The sequence below is a fragment of the Dermacentor albipictus genome, unplaced genomic scaffold (genome assembly GCF_038994185.2).
Source record: "Dermacentor albipictus isolate Rhodes 1998 colony unplaced genomic scaffold, USDA_Dalb.pri_finalv2 scaffold_13, whole genome shotgun sequence".
Lineage (NCBI taxonomy): Eukaryota > Metazoa > Arthropoda > Arachnida > Ixodida > Ixodidae > Dermacentor > Dermacentor albipictus.
This window is the reverse complement of record NW_027225567.1, coordinates 15,672,222-15,690,673: the sequence shown is the minus strand read 5'-3', so window position 1 is coordinate 15,690,673 and position 18,452 is coordinate 15,672,222. Positions and strand designations below refer to the sequence as shown.

The 18,452-nt window shown below is 45.3% G+C and overlaps 1 protein-coding gene across 2 annotated transcripts in view; it reads right to left on the bottom strand.

The window, feature by feature from the left end:
* Positions 1-1,579: 1,579 nt before the first annotated feature.
* The window catches only part of LOC139051656 (organic cation transporter protein-like), a 189,688-nt gene continuing 172,815 nt past the window's right edge, over positions 1,580-18,452 (bottom strand). For both annotated transcript variants that reach the window (XM_070528611.1, XM_070528610.1), the window contains 5 exons: positions 17,699-17,784; positions 16,731-16,945; positions 4,290-4,471; positions 3,814-3,956; positions 1,580-2,023 (listed from right to left, as the gene is read on the bottom strand). In XM_070528611.1, coding sequence (XP_070384712.1) covers positions 1,954-2,023; positions 3,814-3,956; positions 4,290-4,471; positions 16,731-16,945; positions 17,699-17,784 — 696 coding nt within the window. In that variant the 3' untranslated portion in view covers positions 1,580-1,953. The remainder of the gene's footprint in view (positions 2,024-3,813; positions 3,957-4,289; positions 4,472-16,730; positions 16,946-17,698; positions 17,785-18,452) is intronic.

Sequence of the window (18,452 nt, the reverse complement as noted above, 5' to 3'; positions counted from 1 at the left end):
ATGAAAGCTTTCCGTCTATGTGTTTATCTATATGTAACGTCTCAGTTGGATATTCCAATTTATTTAGCGTGACCTTCTGAGCCTCTTCTGCAAGTACATGATGTCGTAGCAGGCAGTGAGGAGGCGAACGGACACGAAAATGGGGAAACAGATCACGTCAAAAGTACTGGATTCAAGTGACTCTCACCATTGCCTACAACACGCTCTATCTTGGCGTCGCTAATAGAAATATTTCTTAATTGTGCTTAAAGAAGTAATTAAAAAGTGCTAGAAAAAAATTCCGCGATGTTTACGATACTCCCTAATCCACAATTCGAGCGCAGCCGTATACATGTTTTCTTTTTGGCGTGAACAATCTGTCTCGTGCGGCACGTTGCAAACGGAGCAAAATATGCGCGCGACTGCCTCGATAATCGGGGTTGCGATTCAGACCTCCGCTCATGCAACGCTTTGTTTCCACATATGGTATCGGTGGCGTCATCGGTGAGCAGACGACTTAGAACGACAGATAGCTGAGCTAATTGGTAAGGATTCATTGTGCAAAATATAAGTGAGGCGTGCAGACAGGACACAAGAGCAGAGAAGTGGACAACAAGAACGCCGGCGTTCGTGTTGTCCACTTCTCTACTCTTGTGTCCTGTCTGCACGCCTCACTTATATTTTGCATAATGAGCAGACGACATGCGCTACTCAGGCGCCATCTCGTAGCCATCGTCACCCCAATGCCCGTCTTGCGCTAGACTACGCTTTTCTTCTCACGTTTTTTCTATACCCTCCTCCTCCGCTTTCCACCTTGCGCTCTCTTCGTTATCGCCGCCTTTCATCCGCGCTCCGCATTAGCTCTTTCATCTTTCGCTGGGCTCGTTCGCTCTGTTACGAGGACGCCGATGGCCGACGCCGACGCTTGCCGCAGTAACGGGCTCCTGAGAGCTGCGCTCTAAAGATAGCTGCCAGTGTAGGCAAACTGATAAGAGCATACCATGGATGATGTAAAATGTTTTTGCCCTTTTTTCTTTTCTTTCGTAAAATATTTGTCGAAACCTGCTTGGGAGAGCTGGTATATAAGACTTACAAACTTGGGTCCCAATTCACAAAGCTCTTCGTTCACATGAGGTTAATTGTTGCCATTGCCCTGTCGGCTTCGCTAATAGTACGCTAGGCATTAGCACTGGCTGTAATTTCCTCTTACCAACAATTCTAACGTGCGAGCTTTTCGTGAATACTGGCCCATGTATTATTGTTCAAACCCGCCGTGGTTTCAGTGGCTATGGTGTTAGGCTGCTGAGCACGAGGTCGCGGGATCGAATCCCGGCCGCGGCGGCCGCATTTCGATGGGGGCGAAATGCGAAAACACCGGTGTATTTAGATTTAAGTGCACGTTAAGGAACCCCAGGTGGTCCAAATTCCCGGAGTCGTCTACTACGGCGTGCCTCATAATCAGAAAGTGGTTTTGGCACGTTAAACTGCATAATTTAATTTTTTAAAATTATTGTTCGAAACACGTTATCATGCCATGAAATTTATACATTGAAGAAAAACTAAAAATGTACGTGTGGATAAATGACGCTTACAACAAACATCATATGTGTCCTCGTTTAATCAGGCAAATCTTGATTATATTCACGCTTAGTTGGTTATAACTTATACTCAGTTGGCTATATACCGTTCAAGCATTCAGCATGACTAGCTTAGAAGCACCCATGCTTTCTTTTTTTGCCATTCACAGCCGACTACGCTCCAGCTGCAATTTACGCTATGATGAACACAAAGAAAACAATACTAAAAATACAGAAAGTACCGCTGGTAATGTATCAGCGGGCCATATTCTTTGCAAAGTGCGGCTGAAACACGCACATCAATACAGCTGTCGTTTTCACACAACAGCAACTGTCATTGTAACGACTAGAGCACTAGTCTTATAGATATGTGCATATTCCGAGGCTTGCGAGGCTCTCAGGCAGTGTTCTCGCTGTCCTCTTCGCCCTCAAAGAGCTCCATCTCGGTTGGAACGTCCACCACGCCCCTGCAAGCAATGAGAACAAAAACTAGCTCCAAGTTTGGCATTGAAGTCGGGTTCATTTACCCAACGTAGTTTTCTCAAAGTCGCGGTTACTGTAAGGACTTTTATTTCAATCTACTAACGCGGGCTTTTAGCGGATTTTTGCTTTAAAATGCGTTTGTAAATCCGTAGAGAGTCTTGATAATCACTGCATTGCCGATGACATTGCCTTTCACGGAAGCACCGTGCCAGAAAAAAAAAGAAACTGGTCAAGCACTGTCTTTATCACCAGTATCCCTAATGTAGGCGACAGAGCTTGCTTACGGTCAGCATAGTCGGATCCCATAATACTTTCTCCACTTCACAGCCCTAGAGACTGAAGTGGCAGTGCTCGTCATTTTGCGCAAATAGGACATTATGTCATGGGCATATTACTTTATTTGTATTTAAGAGTTCCAGAAAGCAATAAGTGCTAGACCGGCATTCGCGCGATTAAGCGGGCTAAGCAGTTTCCGAATATCGCGGTTCACGGAAAGCGCAACCGAAGTATGATTTATTTGGACCATTATCGGGACACTAGGAAGGGACAAGCAAGCATGTCTTTTTCCCCGTCTAATTCGTAGAACCTCTAAAAACTGCACTGCTGTTATAAAATGACCGCCCATACTAGGCAATTTTGTTTCACGAAGAACGTATTCAACGGGAAAGCAACCGATATCAATGGCAACAAACCTTACTGGCTTAAATGACTGCCCATACTAGGCAGTTTTGTTTCACGAAGAAATTATTCAAGGGGAAAGCAACCGATATCAATGGCAACAAATCTCGCTCGCTTTTTTCTTAGTTCTGACGCAGCGATATCATTTGTAACATTTCTGATCGTTACGTGACACCGGTCGTCGAATGTTACAAATCTCTCGTAACCGAGAAAAAAGAAACTGGTCTCAGCGCTAACGATTCCAAATCGTAACACAAGTCTTGTATTCAACGTCGGCGCTTGTGCAACTTGCACTTTTTCCGCACTTTGTAATGAAACATTAGTGCGCATGTGTTGTTAAGCCACCTACTGCCTCCATGGATTACATTACTCGGAGGGTGGGAACAATTTTAATAAGTTAACGTGTAGAAAACCATGCAACGATCACATATCGAACTTATATATGTCCCCTACTTACTGACGCTGGGACCAACACCATCGTCAAATTGTCCCCACGCACGAAACACTACGAAGTGCGGCTCGCAGTGCCAACCTTTGCGATGTAGTAGAACAGCGTTAAATAAAGCTCGGCTATAAAGCGCGATAAAGCGGTCCGTATCGTCACTGCTGCTGAAGTGTTATTGTATTGAATCTGGAGCAGCGCAAAGCACCAATCGATATCAGATCATCGGGGAATGATAGCGCAACGGCAGCCTCATAGTGCTCCAACCAACTACGTCACAGAAGGGTTGGACGGCAAGCCACGCTGCGCAGTGCCCCCATGCGTTATCGGGTAAATTGAATACATAACTTGAGGCCAGTGTTTTCCGTTTAAATGGCCGTCTCGAAAAGTAGAAACGCGTAACTACGCTTTCATAACGATTCCCTTGAGCATTAATTTCAATACAAACATGTGCCGTAAAGTTGGTAATAAGAAGCTAATAATTGTAATTAGTTTACTTGCTAAATGAATTGCTTTAATTCTTTTTATTTATTTTTCGCAATTGTTGTCCGCTTGCGCTTACAATATTTATATAGCGGGCTTTCCTAAAAAAAGGTGCTCGAAGTTAAGAAAAGAGAACAACGTATGCGCAAAAGTGAAACAGAATGAACGTACTTCTCGCGAAGCCGTAGCGTGTCCTTAAATGTGTCTGGCAGATTCTTGCGAAAAGTTTCAGGCACTATTAGCGACAGCAGCAGAGAAGCCATGACTAGAACCATATCGACAAAAGTGGGCACCCAGGGATGTGTGAGCCTTCCCTGAAACAGAAATAAATACATAAAAAAGTGAAAATTAAGATTCGCAAAGCTTTCCTTCTTTAAGTGCTCGCTCTTATTCGCTGACCCCCTTCGCTAACGACATGTCAAGCATCAGGATCGGTTAGAATGTGCTTTTACGAACGCTTCTAACGTAAGAGATTCTTGTAAATACTGGTCCTGGTTCGTATAAAGGCAATTAAGCAATTTATTAAGGGTGTTCTCACGCTTGTCGCTATTTTTCTAAATCCAGAATTTTGAATTCTACGACCTTCATTAAAACGCGAAACATGCAACTTCAAACATGTAACGTCAGTACTCGTTCAAGTCGCTCACCAAGTCCTTGAAGAAGGGCGCAACGATGGCACCCGCCCTGCTGGCAGTGAGGGCGCTTCCCAGAGCCACCGCCCTCACCACGGTGGGGAAGCACTCGGTCATGTGAACGCAAAGGGTGCTGTAGGCACAGTGGACGGCCAGTTTGCCCACCATCACCAGGCACAGTTGGAGCCACACCATGTCTGCGAGGGCGAAGGAAGGAACGCTCGTTCTGCTAAAAACACTCCTTGCAATGGGATGGTCGACACGGCTACACATAGTTACAGCCGCATAGGCTGGTCAAATGAGATAGTAGAATATACAGATGCAATGCAAACAAAAACTTGATTTATTTTCGAAAAATGCATGTCGTGACGAGTTTTTGGCAGTGCGACAAAAGCAGCGGACGCGCTTGTGTGTGATGCGTGAGAAAATTAGACCGCGGGACAGAGGCGGGCTGCTTGTCTACTATGAAAGAATAGGGAGCTTTAGGAAAAGCGTACCCTAGCGGCATAGGGCGTAATAAACAACCCTGTTTTTGCTTCATTTTGTGTTCTACTGTGGTTCGGCCAATAGCGCCATCTCGTTTTGAGTCCAATATTATTAAATATCCCTAGCTCTTCTGTCGTCGCCGCAGGATGCGAACCATATTGTGTTGACGAGAGCGTGCACCATGGTCAGGCCGACGCTTCGAAAACCACGCCCGCGGCAACGCTGGCCACGCCCCTCATTTGCTCTGCCGTGCGCATCTTAGAACTATTAAAGCGGGGGCGCTACCACCTGAAGTGCTGGGATATGGGCTGGACAAGTGTAGAGGTGAGGGAAGCTGAGAGGAAAATTGATATTGAAGAAAGACAGAGGAATATGAAAGAAAACAAATGGGTTGTGACAGTGTTCAAACACCTGTAAAAGAAAAATATTCGCTCAAAGTGAAAGAAAAGAATAAGAAGCTTACCAGCAAGCATACGGCCGATATAGTAAGCTACATGGCAACAAAGCGTGAAGCGCAAAGTCAGAGAGGCTCAGAGAATTAAGAAACAATTTACGAGAACTCAAAGGGAAGTTTGCTTTTCGATGCGAGATCAGGATGCCTTAGAACTCGTAGTTAGAAAGCGAGGTATACCAAGAAAGAAAAAGTATGTGCTTGCTGCGGTAAAGGTATGGAAACGATGCAACGTCTTTCGTTAGAATGTTTATCAGAACCTAGCGGCGGTTTAGGCTCCGCTGGCCTCCTTCAAGCCGTTAGGTTCAAGGAGAGCAGAGGGATGATAAACACGTCCGCAATAGAGATGAGAGGCGCTTGGACGCTTCGTGGCACAAAAGTGGGGACCGCTAAGGTAGAAAAAGAAAGGGGCGTACAAAAACAAATCTCCCCATAGTGGTTCAGAAAGGTTGATGCTCGAATTCTTTTTGTGGTTAAAAAAGGATAGGTAGGACATTTGCAAAATAAGAACGAAAGCTTAGTGGCGCAACCCACCGCCCTATTTCGAGGGATCCGCTCATAGCATCGGTCCAACCTCAAAAAAAAAAAAAAAAATATTTCCGTCTACTAGGATCCCGCGGCAGCTAGACCCAGTAATAACACCGCGTTGATGCAAGCACGGACGCTCTTTTGTATTCTCAGAAGTCTTTGAGGTCACGGCTCGTTCTTTTTTCGCCAATCCGCTCGATGAGGGGCTGGAGCGTGCATCGAATATCTTATTGGTGAAACACGTCAAGTGACGGTGCCGCTGAGGATTGGGGGGGAGGGGCAAGGGGAGGAAGAAATGAGCTTGATGAAGAGACGCCACGAGTCATGACTGACGATTGCACTGTTAGCTTACTTTGACTGGACTAACTTATATTTGCTGTATAAATTGCTTTTTTTATTTTGCTTTCGACCCTTCATGGAACATGAAAATAAGTGCTAGGTTCCTGCTCTTTATAATATGTAGTTTCTACATTTCAGCAAATAAACAAGTAACTCCTCGTTGTCATTGTCTATTGGCTTTACGTGGCTGTGACATGATAACTGGGACCCTGGTTTCCCCTTCTCATTCATTACAATATGCTAGGGCCACTCAATAAAACTGGACCCATCAACCTACGCTTTCTTCCCGTACTGCTGCCTGCATGCCGCCCACTGAAATGTGTACTCGCTATTGCAGAACGCTGTCCATTGAGGACAATTACAAATGGCCTAGCTACTGCTCCAGCGTACCGGGGTTGTCAAAGCATAATGCTCGTTAATCGCGAAAAAAAATTTAAAAAAAAGACTGAGCAGTTTCTTAAAGTGCTGATCAAGTTATGTCGGCATTTGCTTTGAGTCTTGTTGACTACAAATAATCAAGAACGACAAGAAAACAAAACAGTGATAGCGGCGAAGACAAATTCTTCGTGCAGTTACTGATTAAAACTGCACAGTCAGATTCCATATTGATGAAACATATCCTGCACAGTCACTTCATAAAATTTATATTTCCTTGTACAACGGTGTTTAGCAGACCTGTGTTATGAAAACTTTATTTTCCGGTTCTGATATCTGGTTCGTGTAAGCCAGTGCGTAAAATATAGTGTCGCTCACAGCTCTTTGGCGTCCAACGTCACGGCGGAGGACAGTCAGTAGCTTCTTTCATGCAGCAGCTTTGATGATACATTTCATAATCACGAAACTTAATTGTGTGCCATATTTCGGACTTCTTCAGGTTTTATTTTTATTCTGTGGCTTCACGTGCCAAAACCACCATTTGGAGGTGGACTAGCTACGAAGACACGTTAGATCGAGGATTCATCTCATGCCATATGTCAGCAAGAGTTTTGGCCACACAATATTCGTGGCGTACCACCTGGCGCTCCAGCCTTTGGCAACCGAGGCACATGTGCACGAAGCAACAGGAAACCACGTAGTGCCCTTGCCTCTTGTCTTATTCTATGAATGACTCCTGGCTGTTTTGTGCCAAGATATTAAAGTCAATGGAGCACCAGTAAACTGGTGCTCCATTGACTCCAATGACTTTATTGACGCCAATGACTGCATTGGTGGACTCCAAGGGTCCACCAGTGCAGTCATTTTGAACAAGTGGTGGCAACGACGTCGCTCTCCGCTTTTCTTCTACTGTTACTCCCATTTTTTAACTGCAAAGTATGAAAACTTTAGCGAGGGAAAGGGTGGCTATGCGAAAGTTGTAGGCAAGATAAAACAACGGGAAGATAGCAAAAAAAAAAGAAAGATAAACTTAGACACGTTTTAAAAACACCATAAAAACAAGTTTGCAGACAAAGAAGCATATTGAAAACACAAGAAAAAAAGAAAACAACACGTTCGGCTTTCTTGATCGGCTGAATTTGATGTGCACTTTGATTGGTTTTATGTGGAGTATATGCGAAGCTACATGAGAATATGTTTTTCATTACTAAGCCACCTGTCTTAAAATCAGATTGAGTGAGATGCATTACGCTAAGGTAGGCAATAGCTGGAATTGCGAAGCAGGTACTCTCACAAGTCACATAATTCATTTCTCGTTATTCATGTATACATCTCAAGCAAACACATACGTACGTTATTTTCGTCTCTCTTAAGGGCCAGACAGAAAGCGGAATGCATTGAGTCAGGCCCCGAATTTCTGAAAAAGCTGAAAGGATTAAGAGTGATACTTTGCCGGCACAGTTACCCCCAAAAGAGCTGAACCCTGCGATTATTTATGCTTTTGAAAGCGAGAAGCTCAGAGAGTTCAGAAGAGTGGTGCGTTTGATTGTTTGATTTATCAAGTGCTGTCACGTCGGGGACGCCCACGCCCACCGAGGAGCTTCCATATATCCAGACGGCTACAATACTGTCGTATCAATGTATACTATCTGATTCTACAAGAGTGTCCTAGCAGTCCTTGGAAGGAGCGCAACTTACCTAACACCTAATGCGTTTTGTTTCGTGATGTAAAGAATCGTAATATCATCATCATCGTCATCATCAGCCTATTTCATGTCCACTGCAGGACGAAGGCCTCTCCCTGCGATCTCCAATTAGCCCTGTCTTGCGGCAACAAATTCCAACTAGCACCCGCAAATTTCCTAATTTCATCGCACCACGTAGTCTTCTGCCGTCCTCTACTGCGCTTCCCTTCTCTTGGTATCCATTCTGCCACCCTAATAATCCAACGGTTACCTAATCTGCGCAGTACAGGACCTGCTCAGCGCCATTTTTTCTTTTAATGTCAATTAGAATATCGTCTATACCCGTTTGCTCTCTGGTACAAACCACTCTCTCTGTCTCTTAAGTTATGCCTAGCATTCTTCGCTCCATCGTTGTTTTCGCAGTCCTTAACTTGCTCTCAAGCTTCTTTGTCAGTCTCCAAAAATCTGCACCATATGTCAGCACCGGTAAAATGCGCTGATTGTATACCTCCTTTTTCAATGATAACAGTAAGCTTCCAGTCAGGAGCTGACAGGGTCTGCCGTATGCGATCCAACCCATTTTTATTCTTCAATTAATTACCTTCTTATGATCAGGGTTCCCTGGGATTAATTGACATAAGTAAACCTACTCCTTCACAGACTGTAGAGGCTGACTGGCGATCCTGAATTCATGTTTCTTGCACGGTTATTCATCATTATCTTTGTCTTCTGCATATTAATCTTCTTCCCCACTCTTACACTCTCTCTGTTAAGGTCCTCAATAATTTGTTGTAACTCCTCTGCATTGTTGCTAAATAGAACAATGTCATCGGCCAACCGAAGGTTGCTGAGATATTCACCGTATATCTGTACTCCTAAGCTTTCCCAGTTTAATAGCTTGAATACTTCTTCCAAGCACGCAGTGAATAGCATTTGAAAGACTGTGTCTACTTGTGACCCCTTTCTTTATAGGTATCTTCCTACTTTTTTTGTGTGGAATTAAGGTAGCTGTTGAATCTCTGGATATTTTCCAAGGTATTTACGTAAGCGGTCTGTACCCCTTGATTACGCAATGCCTCTATGATTGGTGATGCCCCCACTAAATGAAACGCCCTTTCGTAATCTATGAAAGCCATATAGAGAGGCTGCTTGTACTCTGCGGATTTCTCGGTTACCTGATTGATGACATAGTTGTGATCCATTGCAGAAATCCCTTCCTGAAACCTGCCTGTTCCCTTGGTTGACTAAAGTCCAGTGTTGCCGTTATTCTATTGGAGATTATCTTGGTGAATATTTTATATAATAGTGGGAGTAAGCTAATGGGCCTATAATTTTTCAATTCTTGAACGTCTCCCTTTTTGCGGATTAGTATGATTGCATTCTTCCAGTTTTCTGGGACCCTTGAAGTCGATAGACACTTCGTATGTACAGCTGCCAGGTTTTCAAGCATTATATCTCCTCCATCTTTGACTTATTCGACTGTTATTCCATCTTCTCCTGCCGCTTTTTCCCGTTGCATGTCATGCAAGGCCCTTCTGACGTGATCGCTAGTTATAGGAGTCTCTGCAATCTGTTCCTCACTGCTTCTAATGGAGGTATCGTGACTCCTATGGGTACTGTTGAGGCCCGTATAGAATTCTCCCGGTGCTTTGACTATGCCTTCAAGATTGCTGATGATATTACCCTGCTTATCTTTCAGTGCATACATCTTGGTTTGTCCTAGGCTAAGTTTCCTTCTGACTGATTTCAGACTGCATCCATTTTTGCGGCTTTTTCAGTCTTTCTCACGTTATAATTTCGAATGTCACTTATTTTCGCCTTGTTGATCAGTTTTGATAGTTCCGCGAATTCTATCTTATCTCTTGAGTTGGACACAATCATTCTTTGTCGTTTCTATATCTGGTCCTTCGTTACTTGGGAGTGCTTGCCTGCTGGTCGCCTTGGTGCCTTGCTTCCCACTTTAATTTCTGCCTCTCAAGCCAGCCTCGTTACGGTTTCACTCATTACCTCTATGTCATCATCATCTCGCTATTCTAAGGCTGCATATTAGTTTCGAAGTACCATCTTAAATTTATCATCTTTAAGGCCTCTAAGGTGACCTGTTTCTTCTTAACCAATTTTACTCTTTCTCTCTTTAAATTGAGGTGAATCCTAGCCCTCACTAACCTATGATCATTGCACTTTGCCCTACCTATAACTTCTACATCCTGCACTATGCTAGGATTGGCAGAAAGTATGAGATCAATTTCATTTCTTCTTTCACCATTAGGGCTTTTCCAGGTCCCGTTTCTGCTTCTACGCTTCCTGAAAATGTGTTCATTATTCTCAGCTTATTCCTTTCTGCGAATTCTACCAGCACCTTTCCGCTAGCGTTTCCAGAATCGACGCCGTAGTTGCCAATTGCTTGTTCACCCGCCTGCTTCATTCCCCACATTTGCATTGAAGTCGCCCATTACTACAGCATACAGAGTTTGCACTTTTCTCACCGCTAATTCAACATCTTCTCAAAACTGATCCACTTTCTCATCATCGTGACTGGATGTTGGACCATATGCTTGTACTACCTTTATTTTATACCTCCTATTAGGTTGGATTACGACTACTGCTACCCTCTCATTAATGCTGTAGAATTTTTCAATGTTGCCTGCTATGTCCTTATGGATTAGGAATCCTACCCCGTATTGCTTGTTATCTGTGAGACCACTACAGCAGAGGACGTGGCCGTTATTCAGCAATGTGTAAGCCTCACCAGTTCTTCTAATCTTACTAAGGCCGATGATATCCCAAACAATCTCTGATAGTTCCTCAAATAGTCCTACTAAGCTAGCCTCACGCGACAGAGTTCGGCTGCTAAAGGTTGACAGGGTCAGTTTCCATTGGCGGCCTGTCGACAACAATCCTTGAGAATGTTCAGATCCATTTTCATCTAAATATAGTCGCGTGGGCTACAAATTACATTTTTCTTCGCTTTTAATACAGTTACCATGATTGGGATACTACACAAACTTTCCGAAATGCTTTGCCTCCAAATTCAGTCACTGTGTAGTTCACGGTCTAATGGGCAAAGCGTCGGGTTGCTGTGTTGAGAGAAGCGTGTTCGAAACCAACCGTTGGGCTCATCTGGTTCCCTGAGTATGCGACACTGGGCCATGTGCTGTAGTTGAATAAACCTCTCTCACGCCGTTATGGCTCACTAGGTAGTTCATGGTCTAATCCACAAAGCATTGGGCTGCTGTGCTGAGAGAAGGGAGTTCGAAACCAACCGTTAGGCGAACGTGTTTTATTTAGTATACGACACTGGGAATGTTCCGCCTTGCAATGAACCTCTCTCACGCCAATTTGGGTCACTAGGTAGTTCTTGGTCTAATGGACGGAGCATCGGGCTGCTGTGCTGAGAGACGTGTGTTCGAAACCGACGGTTGGGCGAATTTGGTTCACTGAGTATGCCATAATGGGCATGTAGCGCTCTTCAATAAGCCTCTCCCACGCCAATGTGGATAACTAGGTAGTTCTGGCCTAATGAATGGAGCATCGGGCTGATGTTCTGAAAGAAGAAGGAGTGAAACTAAACGTTGGGCGAACTTGGTTCACTGAATATGTGACACTGAGTGTGTGCCACTCTTCAATAAACCTCTCTCACGCCAAGTTGGCCCACTAGGTAGTTCATCGTCTAATCCACGAAGTTTGGGGCTGCTGTGCTGAGAGAAGTGTGTTCGAAACCAATCGTTAACCGAACTTGGTTCACTGAGTATGAGACATTTGTTAAAAAAATTAAATTATGGGGTTTTACGTGCCAAAACCACTTTCTGATTATGAGGCACGCCGTAGTGGAGGACTCCGGAAATTTCGACCACCTGGGGTTCTTTAACGTGCATCTAAATCTAAGCACACGGTTGTTTTCGCATTTCGCCCCCATCGAAATGCGTCCGCCGTGGCCGGGATTCGATTCCGCGTCCTCCGTACTCAGCAGCCTAACACCGTAGCCACTCAGCATCCATGGCGGGTGCAACACTGGTTATGTGCCGCTATTCAAGAAACCTCTCTCACGCCAACTTGGTTGACTAGGTAGCTCATGGTCTAATCCAAAAAGCAGCGGGCTGCTGTGCTGATAGAAGTGTGTTCGAAACCAATTGTTAACCGAACTTGTTTCATAGAGTATGTGACACTGGCTATGTGCCGCTCTTCCAAGAGCCTCTCTCACGCCAATTTGACTCATTAGGTAGTTCATGGTCTAATCAACAAACCAGCGGGCTGCTGTGCTGAGAGAAGCGGGTACGAAACCAATGGTTGGGCGAACTTGGTTCAGTCAGTATGCGACACTGGATTATGTGCCGCTCTTCAATAAACCTCTGTCATGACAATTTGGCTCACTGTATAGTTCATGATCTAATCCACAAAGCATCGGGCGGCGTTGCTGAGAGAAAGGTGTTCGAAACCAACCGTTCTGCAAACTTAGTTTACTGAATATGGGACACTGGTTATGTGCCGCTCTTCGAAAAATCTCTCGCACGCCAATTTGGCTCACTAGGTAGTTCATGGTCTAATCTACAAGGCATCATGCTGCTGTGCTGAGAGAAGGGTGTTCGAAAGCAACCGTTCTGCGAACTTAGTTCACTGAATATGCGACATTGGTTATGTGCCGCTCTTCAAAAAACCTCTCTCATGCCAATTTGGCTCACTAGGTAATTCATGGTCTAATCTTCAAGGCATCATGCTGCTGTGCTGAGAGAAACGGGTACGAAACCAACCGTTGGGCGAACTTGGCTCACTGAGTATGCGACACTGGGTATATGCCACTCTTCAATAAACCTCCCTCATGCCAATTTGGGTCACTATAGTATTGTGATCGACCGTTTGCGCCGCGACAATCTCTAGTCACTGCTCGCACAACTATGGGGAATGGGCTCACGGCCTCGTCAAAATGGTTCTCGACACGGTGAATTATGTGCAGCGCGGGAGTGCCTCGAGCGTTCAGGAGAGGTATGAGAAATTAGCATAACATGGCCATCACTTGTCGGCCGCACAAATTGCCATGTCCAAGCCGGAGACGCCGTCAGTGCGATGCTACGGCCATCACCTGTCAGAATACGATCGGAGTCAGCGTACGTTTCCTTCCTTTCCCTGTTTGTTCCCAGTGATGTGCGTGCGTTTCCGGCTAAGTTTCCGTTATAGGAAAAGGGCAACCGGCCTCCGGATTGGTGGGACCTGATGTGATCGGTCTCCTGGGCATTCCACCAACACAATAACCCGAGTGCGGAGCAATGGGAGAGTCGGCTTACCAGCTGCGAGCTCACGGCCCAAAGGGCCTTAGTGCAGCACGCTAGTGAGGTAGCTAGGCTCAGTGGAGCCCTGGAATAGGGGCCCACCCTTGCTGGAAGAGGCTCCAAGTCGCCGGCGCCCAAGACGACCGAGACCTCGAGAGGCTAAATCCTTGAAGGAACCAAAATAAAGTTTCTCTCTCTCTCTCTCTCTCAATAAACCTCTCTTGCCAATTTGGGTCGCTAGTTAGTTCATGGTCCAATGGACGGAAAATCCGGCTGCTGCGCTGAGAGAAGCGTGTTCGAAACCAACCGTTGGGGAAGCTTGTTTGACTGAGTTATGCGACACCGGGTGCACCTCTTTGACGTCAACTTTTGTTACGGAAAGTATGCTGCTCCTGAACAAAAAAAATATTTTGAAGTTTCTCCGATGTTGAGCGTATCGAACTCGCGTCATATATATATTCATACAGTCTTATCTGAATATATATTCAGACAGGCGCCGCGCGTATACGTCACGGCGGCCCCGCTAAATGCCGCAGCGTGTCCAGAGTGTTGCGCGTGACTCGCAGATGACGCATTTCGGTGGTGGCAATGCGGTGTATCGTGGCATTTCTTCAATTTGCAATAGCGTCAACATCTATCGTGAGATTGGTTCTGCCTGAATTTTGCAGAAATTTACAGCCATGCTCAGAAAAATGCGATACGTTATACGACACAGGTGAAGGAGACCGTACATTGTTACCTGCATTTTAGGCCACCTTTTTATGTTTTATTACCTGACGAAGCACAATTTGACTGAACATTGAACTTTAAACATCTCTTTGAAGTACCAAGGAAACTTGTTGTCAGTAAAATATACCGTTGCAGTGTAAAGTGACCCATATAATAACTTGTTCTCTATGCTGTGGACAACGCGAAATTTTGCGGGCTAGAGAGCAAACTATATCAAAACCATTGGAGAAAAAAAGCGAGTCTTCCCTCAGAGCAGTACTGATGCTCTATAGCGGAAGGCTTGAGAGTACATTATACAAGGATCATTATTGCCGACCAGTACAGAGGTTTTAGGTGCACTCCAGTCACAATGCGGTTGCCGCGTTCGTGAATGTATGCCCTTGAAATGGGGCTCTATAGGAGTTACTATATAGTGCCGAGTTACAGCTGCGGTTCTAACTCTGCAGCCCCAAACAAGTTTTAATAGCTTCCGCTTTTCAGAGTACGCTAAAGAGACTCTGAAACAATTTTTACGATTTTGTGCAAGCGTACTGAGTCGTTAGAGTAGGTCCTTCTGATCAGTAGTGGACGCATCTAAGTGCTTTGTGTAAAGCGTGTAATTTATCATAAGGTTTTAAATATGTACATCGCTGCCCCTACCCATATGGCGTAAATCACAAATCACCCAATTGGCGTCAGTAGGGCGAGCTATCCGATTGGCTGCCCAGGGCGCGTAATCGATAATTTTTCCACCTTTATGGGGCACAAATGATGTTGGTAATAGTTGGAATGTTAGTTAATTTGCTTCTGCGAAAAAAAGTAACAGAAAGATATTGCGCAAGAACAATTTCTCGCTACACTTAAACACTCGCGGCACACAGCAAGCTTCGTCTGCTTGTGTTACAACGTGCTAAATTTTGACGAGAGCTCCGCGGTTAGAATCGGTGTCAGTCTTTTCGCGAGCAGTATGGTTCGACATTGTTGCGTTGTGGACTGCAAATGTAGCGACGGGCCATATGTCAAGCTGTGATATCGTGTCCCTCCGCAAGGCAGCAGGCGAGGGGTCTGGCTACTGCGCATCGGACTGCCGCTATACGATCGGTGCCAGGATTTGCGCGTTTGCGGCCGTCAGTTTACACCGGAGGATTGCTAACGCAATAGCATTTCGCGAGTCCGGTATTAGGGTAAGCGCAAGCGCAAAGGAACAGGGCCTGGCCGTTTGACCATGTAGTTTCACGGAATGAGCAGAAGCGCAAATGTGAATGGTCTGCACGGTGCAGCCAGCTGGTGGCACAGAGCCCAACCACACACAGTAGCAGTAACGAAATGTATTCTTCTTTGCTGCTGGTGTAAGTTTTTCGCAGGAGTGTAATCGTTAACACGTTGTTTTTGTAAATGTTTAAAATGTGTTACACTTGGTTAGAGCAATATTAGCGCTTTGTTTGGCTGGTTAAGCTCTGCGACAGGTGGCTGGACCATGCAGACCAATCAGGCAGCTCACGTACGTCTGCGCTTAAGTTCCTTCATCAGCTTGAGTTTATGCCTCCACCGTTCCGTCGAAACGCTCAGTTCGCCTGTGGTTACCGGAATACCAGACACGTTCGGCGCTGCGACAGAATGCACGCCACACACACTGTTTCGATAGCCCTCGCTTGGGGTCGATGGCCAAGCAGCTGGCGGAGAGTTTGGAGAGGCATCTTGCGCTCGCTCCTAGAGAACCGCTAGTGGACGACACGACGTGCTATCATGACGCAGAGCGAGAGAAGGCGCTGCTTGGCCCCGATCACTCGGCGAACAAGTTGAGGAGAAAATGCATGACTATGGTGGAGAGTAATTTGTAATCGTCCGTAGCTCTGTCAATATGCGACGTTTCACGGAAATTGTGATGCGAATGACTAACTTTAGCTGCACCCTACGCGTCTACTAAATTTGTCCGAAAAGTTTCAGGGGCCCTTAAACGCTGGCTGAACCAATTATTTTCATAAGTGTAACAAGAAAATTCATAACAACCATCCTTCTGCTGAATTTTCTGTTGAGAACGCTGTTTCTTTTCTCTTATGTTGTTATTTGAAAGGGTTATGCTAACATAGGAGACAAAAGCAACTTTGGCGATAGGTATTGCAGCAAACTACATCTTGAAATTCGGATGGCCTGTTTTTCCGATGAGATATTCACACTTCCGCACTGTAAAAAAAAAAAAAGTCCCACCGAGTTCTATATGAAATACCTCGGCAGTATGCGGCGCATTATCCCCGTCGGGAACAGTGCCAACCACCGTGAGTTTACTGAGCGAAACATTAACTGTGTTGTCTAGACCTGCTCGCATGATTCGTGTAAACCACGACACCCTTTCTAGAATACCAACATTACCCGCCGTCGCATCTAGTAGTTATGTAGTTTTGCTGCTGCACACGAGGTCGCAGGTTCAATTCCTGACCATACTGATCGCGTTCCGGTGGGTGCAGAACGCAATAACATTCGTGTATCGAGCTGTGAGTGTACGTTACAAAACCCCAGGTTATCAAAATTGATCCGGCAGTCCTGCACTACGGCGCCTCGCATAACTCGTCTTAGAGACGTTAAGGTAGGCCAATCAATGAGACCGGAAACACGCACTTACGGGCCGGTACGAAGATAAGCGCGCTGCACACGAGGATGGTCGGAATGTAGAGCAGGTAGTAGATGGTGCGTCGTGGCACATAGTTGATGAGCAGCACGTTGATCAGCATGACGGGTAGTTCGAGCAACGACACGAGGAAAAAATTTATGAATGGGTTACCGCCGAAGTCGGTGATCTTGTAGATGAGATCATAGTACACCAGGACGACGACGGCACTGGGAGGGAATAAAAAAAGGCATAAGCCGCAAGGCGAGAATGGCTAAGGCAGGTGATATTAAGCGCCGTACGTAGAACTTTTGTGAAATGAAGGAGAAACATGTATACATGTTCCAGTCGTTTCAGTTGTGGCGCGTCTTGTATGAAAGTGCACGTCTTAGCGCTTGTTTATCCGCTGGGGCAGTTCCGTAAGAGGATGACCTACGAGATTCACGCGCCCAAGTGGCGGGTCATCTCGGATGCCACATTGACACTGACGAAGGTGGAGGCGCTGATGTGGAGGCGCTCCACTCCTGAGGTGGAGGCGCTGATGTTAATGTCCCACTGACGGAGCACTTTCAAGAATCATTATTTTATTGCGCCGTGCGCACAAAATAAAAAAAAACTGCAATTTTTTTACTGCCAGCGCCTCTGTCTTACGAGAAACGGGTAGATTTTTGCAGCTACTTCTTGCATATTTAAATGGGCTTGCACATTAGGAGGCATGTAATTTTTGCCACTGTTATTCCGTGTCTCTGTTAAGTGCTCACTAATTTATCTGCTTTGAGAAGGGGACATGCGTACGCAGTGTCTTGTACAATGTTACAGGGGTCCCTCTCAACCCCCCCCCCCCCCCCAAATCAAAAAGAAGAAAAGAAGTTAAGTAAAGCACAGCGTTGCTTACTCCGGCAGCGCTTTCGACGATGCGATTATATGTGAAAAAAAATTAAACGAATTGAATTCGGGAGTGCCATTTTCAAAATGCCACTTACAATTGTACGTATTGCGCCAGAGTGATGACGGCTATTTTCCGCTTCCGGAACAAGTCAACGATGGAAGATTTTCTCTTCTTTCTCTCCTGCGAATGAAATAACGAATCTTTTTACAGAGATTCGACGTTCAACTTACGCCCAATCAACTAGCGCTTTTTCTATCACAGCAGTGACGTGCTGTGGATAAATGTGAGCAATTGGAAATTATTACACATTGTGGGGAGAGGAAAACATTCGGCAAGATGTCTTGGAGTACTCGACTTACCAAATACGTAAAAGTAACTCAGACACCACTCTTGCAACTACAATTTCACGTTAGCGCGACGAATAAGAGGTCTAGCTAAATGTACATCTTCCCACGCATGTTCTTGGAGCAAAAAAATCGGCGCAGTAAATTTCTTCGCCACGTTGCCACTGATCCTGGAGTTCAAGTGAGAAATGTGTTAACTGTATTGCGCCACCTTCAAAACCGATGATGGATATATCGGCTGCACTACAAAAAGTTTTTAAAACTTCGAAATTCACTGTTGTGACAACTTTTTCGGATGATGGCATGTGGACGCCACTAAAAAAGGGAGTAAATTTTATAGTCTGCTTCCCAATGAAATTTCTTAGTTCGACAAAATTTCCACTTTTGATGTTCAGTGGAGCAGTAAGTAAATAATGGAAATCACAGAGGCACATGTATTGCATACGACACTCTTACACGTCACAAGAGGTACGCCTGCTTCCCTGATGCGCCAACAATAGGGCA